The sequence below is a fragment of the Brachypodium distachyon genome, chromosome 5 (genome assembly GCF_000005505.3).
Source record: "Brachypodium distachyon strain Bd21 chromosome 5, Brachypodium_distachyon_v3.0, whole genome shotgun sequence".
NCBI lineage: Eukaryota > Viridiplantae > Streptophyta > Magnoliopsida > Poales > Poaceae > Brachypodium > Brachypodium distachyon.
In genome coordinates, this window is record NC_016135.3 from 4,394,280 (window position 1) to 4,403,665 (window position 9,386).

At 40.1% G+C, this 9,386-nt stretch overlaps 1 protein-coding gene across 1 annotated transcript; it reads right to left on the reverse strand.

Moving 5' to 3' along the window:
- Positions 1 to 3,111: 3,111 nt before the first annotated feature.
- Positions 3,112 to 6,879, reverse strand: LOC100843841 (GDT1-like protein 2, chloroplastic; the record flags this gene model as incomplete). The annotated part of the gene is made up of 7 exons (XM_010242433.2): positions 3,112 to 3,201; positions 3,288 to 3,353; positions 4,067 to 4,227; positions 4,371 to 4,467; positions 5,702 to 5,749; positions 6,432 to 6,612; positions 6,713 to 6,879. Coding segments are annotated over 7 exons (810 nt in total), but the record flags the coding sequence as incomplete, so codon positions are not given.
- Positions 6,880 to 9,386: the final 2,507 nt, after the last annotated feature.

Below are 9,386 nucleotides of genomic sequence, written 5' to 3' on the forward strand. Positions count from 1 at the left end.
AGTATGACAGTCAGGGCCCACCTGAAAAGGGCAAGTACTGACAGGTGGGACCCGCACCAACGGATAAGTTATGACATGTGGATCCCCCACGCTAACTAACAATTCCTATACAGCATCTTAGAAGACTCGCTTAGGCTTTTTTGCACTTCGACCCAATTGGTGTATCCTGTGAGCTAGCGCAACGTAGAATGATTCGCATCGTCTAACTCATCCTTCTGCGCCAGCGTGAGGCGAGTCTGGTCTTCAATGGTTTACGTAAGCAATTATCTGAAAATTGTGAGACCGTGATATTAATTAGAGGATTAATGACTCGAGAATCACATGTGTTCATTATTAGTAATGCTTTGCTCTAATGGTCTCGAAAAGGGATCATCTTAATTACCATATATAGGCACAATTCTTTTCGACTTCACGTGCATATCTGAGAAGCTACCTGGAGAAGACCTCTAAATTTGATCGATGCTTGTGACTTGAGTACAATTCCCGCGATAAGCACCCGTACTACAACCACAGCAAGAAGGCCGAAGGCGAGCGTCACGAACACGCTGGTCTGGACGATCGTCATCATGCCAAACGAGATAGCAATTGATTTCAGCTTATTAGCTTTGCTACTAGTCTAGTGCAGTCCAGCGCAAGTGATAAGGGTGGCCTGATTTTATCGGAGAGCAACGGGATAACTCGTATGACTCTACAAAGCTTCCGCTATTCATCCGTCGCCGCACGACGAACTTGCAACCTAACGAAAATTCACAACACCACACACTTGCGTAGTAGTCCGCTGACCACAAGCGGTTTCGCAATTTTCCAATTCCCAACGGAACGTCAGATTACGCTCGAAATTTCAGTGGATGACAAACACCCTATCGAAACAAATATGGTGTATAGGATTCCAGACGAACGCTTCTCACAATCAACAAGAGTTTTGAAAATAGCTAAAATGTGGTCTAACCCTAACTCTAGGCGTACCCCTTGTCTATATAGGCGAGGGGCAGCCAAACACACAAACGGACTCAGATTCAAACTAGGTTCGACTCAAACTCATACAACCAATCCGAATAGGACTGGGCTTAAGTTAGGACTCGCAGGTCCGGACGCCCCAGGCTGTCCTGGTGCGCCTCGTACTCTTACTCAACTTGTGGTGGGTGGATCATTCTTGTCGTTGGCTGCCCCTTGCACACAAGTTGTTCTTCCAGTGATTTGTATCCTCCATCTTCATTTGTGGTGCGCCTGCCTCCCTCTCCTCCCTCGCGCATATCTTGATGTTGGATAACAGTACATGATGATCCTCGCACGTGGCCTCCTCTCCACGCTCCACGGTTGTCTCAGCCTCAAACCTGATTACACAAAGATACAAAGACTTAGACATTATAAAATTCTCATCAATATAAACATTAGATGCATCTAGGAGTGAGTTCATCTGTTGTTCTAATAACTTGGCACGTGCTCGTGTAATTGGTCCAATGCGTAGATCATTGGATTTATCTTGAACAGCAAGATCATCATTAGGCAAAAATGAAATGCCCTCATCAGCAAGTTGGCAGGGAGCGCTTGTTCGACGAGGATGCACACCTCTATAAAAGAAAAAGAAAAAAAGAAAGAAAAGAAGACATGGATGCACACCGGCTTGTCCAGACGAGTGCCGGGGACGGGCCAGGGCCCCATGTACATCGGCGCCGGCTGCATCTCCCGCTCTATGGGTTCAGCCCACCGCAGACCACCGAGCGCCCTGACCTGTTAGGCAAAAAAACGATCAATCTTCCTCGGGAAGAAGCCCACGGTGGACAAGACCGACATGGAGAACAACAACTATCGGGAATATGGGGAAAACACTAGATAGGGGTAATTTTTGTCACAAGTTTGATTAAATGGGGTAAATTTGTAAAAAATTCTGTTAAATGGGATAGGTTGTGTCACAAAAATAAAATCACAGGGTACAAAATGAAATTAACCTTTTTTTTGGAAGGGGCCATCACACTTATTCACCGAGTTCAGCGAGCAGCGTGTGCGAGGTCGGTCAGCAGGAGATTGCACCCGTGTTCGTCTTCATCTTTGGTGATGTAAAGAAGAGGGTGGCCGTTGAACAGGTACGAGGAATTGAGGGGCCGTTTCCGCAATCGTCTTTCTCATGAACCATTGTCGTGGGTTGGAGGGTAAAAATGGCCAACTCACTAAGTGTCCATTTGCTATGAGTCTACAGAGGCGCATTTCACTGTGCATCAAGATACGAGCATTTTGTATCCTATTAAAAAAAAGTAAATTCCAATGCTCTTAAAAGTGCAAAAAATTACATTAAATCAGTTCTTTTTACACCGAGAGCTAAACTAATTGCTTTAACACCAGAATTTACAAGCACATAGAACTGAAATTTTGACACATGTAATTTTAGGCCTTTTTTTTATAAAGAAGGTATATGTCTTAACTAAATAATGTTCCTGAATATACAAGGATAGTGGCTTATGGACAGTTCTGTTGAGGTAACTGTCCATACATAATAGGAAATATAACATCCTACAACACATACGTCACCCCTTCAACATAACTACGATTATACAGATCAAAATTTTCTGACAAGTACAGAAGCTACACAGTGAAATTTTGCACATTAAACTGGAATACCCTTGAAACTTCAAATGGAATACCACATTGGCACCGGAAAACTTTTGCAAGCGACAAATTCTTCAGATAGATTAGAATACACCGAGAAGCGTGGCGGCAGCAAATAGCAAAAACAATACTCCTCCCAGCAGGCCAACCTGTTGAGGCACTTTCATGTAAGTCCTATGAACTCAAGCCAAGCACCCAAAAAGATACACAATAATGCTCCAAATATTTATGGCTAAATCGAAACAAGAAGCAACAAGAATTAGCAATATGCCCTCTGCAGCTGCATTAAAATTTTGTGCTCGCAACTTACTAAGCATCTAGAACTATGCCAAGATGAAGCATGTAAAATCAACCATACGTATTTTAGTTGTCTTACCAGCTTCTCAGATAGGTAGTTAGCAAGGAATGCTCCCCCAACAATCGCAAGTAAAGTTGCAATCAAGTGTCCAGCAAAGGAGACTGCAAAAATAGGAGTGCGGTTTACACTTAAATAAAACGAAAGTAAATCTAGAAGCAAGCGCTGTTCCTAAGTAGTAGTAAACAGACCTGTGCAGCACCCAAAGCAATTGTAGCCAGCATAGAGCGATCTCGCCACTCCTACAAGTACAGACAGTTCGGCAAACAATAACCACTTGTTCATGAATTGACAAGGGTTTTGACAGAGAACGTGAGTAGCAACTCACCGCAAAGAAAACAAGACTGAAGGACTTCCAGAGAACCGCAAGAGGACTGGTGAGTTTCTGAGAAACCTTTAACAAAGTAAAACAAACTTCAATAAACAAAAGATGGCAGCCAGGGAAGGGGACTTCTTTCATTACTTCATTTTTTTATGGAACACCATTCAATAAATTCTCAAAAGCACCACATGCTAAAGATACAAATCTTTTGTTAGGGTACTGCATAGTAGCAGCTCTTCAGGAACTAAATGCAAAAGAAAAAATATTATTCTACATCTTTTTTTTTAGAAGTAGATAATGTCTGACAAGTACGCAAACTTCTCTAACTTTGACTTGCAATGTATAACAGAAGTATTTAAATTGGCATGTGTATACAATACCGAACTAAATGCAAAAGCAAAATATTATACTTCCTTCGTCCAACAAAGAATTTGTACAAATCCACGTCAGTTAATTTGGGACGGAGGGAGTATATAGATACGTCTATTTTTAGGCAAATTTGAGTGACTTAAATAGATAACGTTTTAGAAGACAAGTAGTCGAAGCCAAACTTCTCTAACCTTGACTTGCAATGTATAACATTTAGATTGGGCGTGTATAGACAGTACCGCAGTCATGATTTTTTTCCCATAATACTATAATGTTTACTAATTTATCCATATGAAAAGTTATGGTCAAAATTGCATAATGGAGACTGAGCTCATGTCAAAAACGCCATCTATTTATGGACCAAGTAGTTTTTTAGTTGAATTCCTACATAATCAAAATAGCGGGGAAAGCACAACCTTTTCCTTAACAAGCTCCTCAGCTTCAGCCAGTTCACCAGATTCAGATTTCTCCTCAAGATCCCCATTTGCATTATCTGGAAGTGCCCATGCATCTTTAATCGATTTGAAACCAAAAAATGCAAGGAGTGCGACTGCTGCATATTCTCCTATGGGCAACGCTGCAGAAAAAAACATGTTTATGCAAGTGAGCAAAGAACGACATGCACTACAAACTATATTACTGACAGAAACAGAGGAAGCATTGGAATTTTATTTTAAAGCACAACTAATCGAGTTAGTTAAGGACAGTGGAGTTGCTAACTTGTTTGAAACAGTGCTGGTACAGACTGAAAGATCCGTCCAATCACGACACTCACGATAGTCATGAGGGAAAGAGCAGCCATTGACCCAAGTAAAACCTGATCATAAAATGCACAAAAAGATACGACCATTAAAATAATTAGCTAATAACTACTATCTCTGATTCTAAATTGTTGACAAAATATTACATGTATCTCGACGCTTTTTAAGAATAGATAGGTCCGTATTTGGATAAATTTGAGACAAGAATTTAGGATCGAAGGAATTACATATTTCTATACACAAGACAAAAAGAAAGGCAATGATATCATCAACAGGAAAGGAATGTATGTATAACACTAAAGCAACCATGATAACGAAAATGTCACTGCCAGAATAAATCTATGAAAATGGCAGGACAAACAACAATTCTCATAGATATGTCCGTTTTTTTTTAGGGAAAGACTGTAGAAGAAATCTCTAAAGTACATTGTGAGCATCAGGTAAACCCTGGTGGGTGGAGACGTGGAGTCATGCACCCACAACTACACCACCACACTCAGAGGTGTTTCGTGTTAGAAAATCATGTCACATGAAAATAGTAAAACAGGTATCCTTAATCACAAATGCCAAATATGTTCTCCATTAAAATACAAATGTGCCTTCCAGATTTCCGATCGCAAGCATCCTTCAGCCCCTGTGGCCAGATGCATTTATTGCATTCCCCAGCAACACTCTGCCCTACCAGCTCCCCTCAGGCTGCCTGGTTGCCGTGATCAGTAGCTATGTTCAGGGCTTAAGCCACACTACATGCTACAAAATGGTGCTAGAATCTAGTGTCAGGTGGAGTTATAATGAAAGTGCATGCAAGGAAGACAACAAGATTTCTGCCCAATCGAATGTATGCAAAGATCCCTTTGTACCTTTTCTTTTCCTGCCTGAACTTGCATAGTTTCATTGATGGAAGATATGTCTTATGTTATCATTTTGCACACAGTTAGCAGTGCATGCAGTTTCACTGATATCTTGAATTCTAGCAACAAAACCAGTCTTTCTATTTGCATTCATGGAAGATATGTCTTATGTTTACAAGGGGTTGTTTTCTGTTCAACTATTCACATCATTAGCCTTCTGACTTCCTGAGTGTGTAGGAGCACTGATCATTAGATTGTTGACTGTTCAGGAGAATCTATTCAAGGGTATAACTGCCGTTCACATACACAAATCAGCATAAATATATGTTTCTCTCGATCAAGAAGAGACTTCCAGAAGAGGACATGCTAAGAAACAGGAAAACATGAATAATTAGGCAATAAAGTACGACAGATCTAAATGTCAAGGTCCACAACATACCAATGCTTTTTGATATTGCATAGCGAGTAGTGCAGCAATGAAAAATGTCTGCGATGCCAAAAAGGGTCAACCTGATCAAATTTCACTGTTCACTTCAATCCATTAAACATATAAAATAAGCATAATGTTTGTTGAAACAGGTCTAAATGACAAGAACACTGTTGAATAACATATAGGGACAAACTCATGTGATGTAAGCCTAAACTCAAACTTCAAAACGGTAATTCACTACAAGTGTCATACAACTCCAATCTTACTGAACTGACAATCAAATTCTCAAGTCTTCAAGACATCATAACTTAATCAGAACTGCAGATGAAGCTGCATGCTGCTATGTTTCATGCTAAACATTACACGTGAAGGGCTCTCATATATGATGATGCTTCTATGAAAGGAGAAACTCTACAGAGGGCTGACAATACCAAAAGTAGTCCACTCTACACTTTAGTGCCAGAGCGTGAGAATAAAAAACCACTAAAAAGGGTTTTGGCAACAAAAAGTGTGGGTGAACTCTAGATTTCTGAGTGAAACAAATCTAAGAAGTTTAGAGTGCTTAGTGAAAGTAGTAACTCCAAATGTGTTACTACTAAAGCCTACTTCATTAAAGTACAATTAAAAAAAACTGAAAAGTGAAGAACTCTTTCTTAATGAAAATAAGAGACAAGCTAGAACGTACCTACATGGACAAGAAAAGAAACAACCCAACTGAAATGGTTACAGTATTACATACCTTATCTCCAATCTCCGATACAAATATCAGTGTAAATGCTGCCGTGAAACCTGACTTTGCTAGCATAGCCACAACAGCGGACGGCTGTCCTTTAAAGAAAACAATAAACGCAGATGCCAGAGCACACAGAAGTAGCACAGCAGAAATAGCTTGAAGGTAATACCCTGAAAATGGTATCGTTCTGCCATGCATTGTCAATGATATACGTTGAATGTTATATGTAAGAGGTCAGAAGTTCGGAACAAAAGTTCAATGAAGAGTGGTAGAGGAAGAGCACTCACGGTTCATTTGAACTTTTGGTACCAGAATTATCCAACTGTTCCCCATGGCTACCTGCTTCATCTCCTTGATAACTCCCAGCTCCAATGTTTACATTGGATGATTGCACTCTAACGTCATGTCGTATTAGCTTCAACCATGATAAAAACCTACATCTTACTGTTAAAATGAAACCATGCAATTAAAGATATACAATATGCCTAGCCAAAAATTGAACAAGAAACAAACAATAATCAAGACCCTTTATTCTTGCAGGTACGAAAGACTCCTTTGGCATAAGTACAAAATATAAGTGCATGTCGCTTAGAATCTAGCATGCATATAGGGAAGTGCGTCCATCAGCTTTGCCATCTTCCACAAAAAAAAGGGCACATCATGCTCTTAAGTTACGTACTCCCTCCGTCCCATATTAACGGACTCAATTTGTCTAAATTTGGATGTATCTATATACTTAAATGCGTCTAGATACATGTAATGTTTCGGCACATAATATGGGACGGTGGGAGTATATACATTATAGAGGTGAAATACAGATACCGGTTTGCAATGTGTCCCTAAAAGAAGAACCCTGTTTTACAGTGGGTATGTATGTACTTAAAAACAAAAAACAAATGTAAATAGACCATTAGAGAGCAAAAACTGAGATCATCTTTTTGACAAAAACTATACATTCTCATCTCTGAGGCACTGCTACGGTAGCAACTGCACTTATGCACCTGTTACTTTTTCAAGAGCGTCCCGTCGAGCATACCAAGGGCAATGACGAGGAACAATTTAACAGTTAAAGTTTACTCAGAAATTTAATTAAGCATGTCAAAGGCACCACCGCCTTCAATAACAAGTAATAGAAGGGACTTGAGACATACGTGTTCTCACGCAATTTTTTTTTTTGTAACATCCTGATTTTGAGTCAATTTTTTTTTCTTTTTCATAAGCAAGGAATGTTACATCATACTCTATGTAAATAAAGTACATTGGTTGGAGTTGCAGAAATTAATCCCAAAAGTGTTTGGGAATTAATTTGGCATAAAAAAAGTTGGAAATATGATTCCTTAATACCCTACTTTGTCTTTTGGGCTTTGAATTAATTTTTTCAGTTTCACCATGTCTAACTGGAGACGCAAACTCGTTTTCTTAGATTTTTGCCTTCAGTTTGAATTCAGATCTTCATTGGAATTGATTTTGGGAATTATGCAAATTAAAGCTCAACTCTTGCACTATGGGCTGAAATCCTCAAGCCCATCTCTCTCTTTTTTTCCTTTCCTCTTTCCTGGGCCTTGCCCCTTTCCATTTTATTTTTCCCCAACGACCACTGCAAACTGAACGCTTCTTCTTCCTCCGCCACTCCACGCACAGTAACGCCACCGCAATCACTCCCGGCGCCATGACTCCGCCCCTGCCCCTTCCGTTTTTCCCCAATCAAGGGCTCTACTTCAATCCCCTGCATTTCCCCATATTTAAATCTCCTCTCCCCCTGCAGCTAGTTCTTTTCTCCTCCCCTCTACAAGCAGATCCTGCCACAACCTAGGGCACCGTCGACGCCAGTCCTTTCGTCCGTCGCTGGACAGGTAATCACCGTCCTCTGGATCGCTGCAGTGCTCCCGTTTCATTTTTGTCATCACCCTACACACACGATTATCCTATCTCCGGCGAACACCTACACCTGAACTCACCTCTCTTCTTTTGTAGTCAGCGACTGGGTTAGTTTAGAAGGTGTAGTCCCTGGACCTGTTTAGGATAGGCTACAGAAGCACTTAGGGCCCTTGTGTAGCAGTACTTGTTTTGTTCACCAAGATTATTGGCAGCTCAAAATCTGCAGGTGTGTTTAGTGGTAGTTTTTTTTTTTCAGTTTGGAACCGCTGTTATTATATTCATGGCATCCTCTCTTTCTTTTTTTTCTTTCAGTCTGTACCTACAGCATGAAGTTCAGATTGTATGGTGGAGCACCTGCACATGTAGTTTAATCCAAATTTGGTCTCAACTGTTTTGCTATTGCTCAATGCTTCCATCAATGCATATTCTGTAATTATTTACCATCAAGTTTCAGATTTGTGTAGTTGGTAGATACTTCACTGTAGGTTTCAGCATACTAATGTTTCTAGTTCAGTAGCACATATCAGGTTAGAAGCTGCAAGCTGATTTGTTTCATTAGCATGAATTTCTACATGTATGTATGGATTTTTCCTTCATATCCAGTGGATGTATATGGCTGTTTGTGAATCTGTTACAGTGGTTGTACAGTCTCAGTTTATCTCCTATGCAGCGGATACCATATTGAGGAGTAGTTCGGTCGTATATTTTGTCTCTCTCCCTGCTGTATGTCAACTAATTGTTGACTAATTGTTTAGTTGATGCACTGTTTCATCTAGCATGCATAATTGTTCAGTTGCTGCACTATTGTTGTTTCACATACATGAGCTTTTCAGTGACTAATACAGTTAGCAGGTTGTATGTGCTTTGGTGCTAGCAAATTCAGTTTTACTCTACTGTACTCAATCTGATACATGTCACTGTACCTCCTGTGCTAGTAGAAATGCAGTGTTGTTATTCTTTTAGTTACATGCTTGCCCAGTTTGCCATATAGATTCTGCTATACTAGTGCTTGTGCTAGAAAGGCATAATTGTGTTTGTAGCTTCAAAATCATCTTTCTGCTGTTTAAATTATATTAGAGAAAC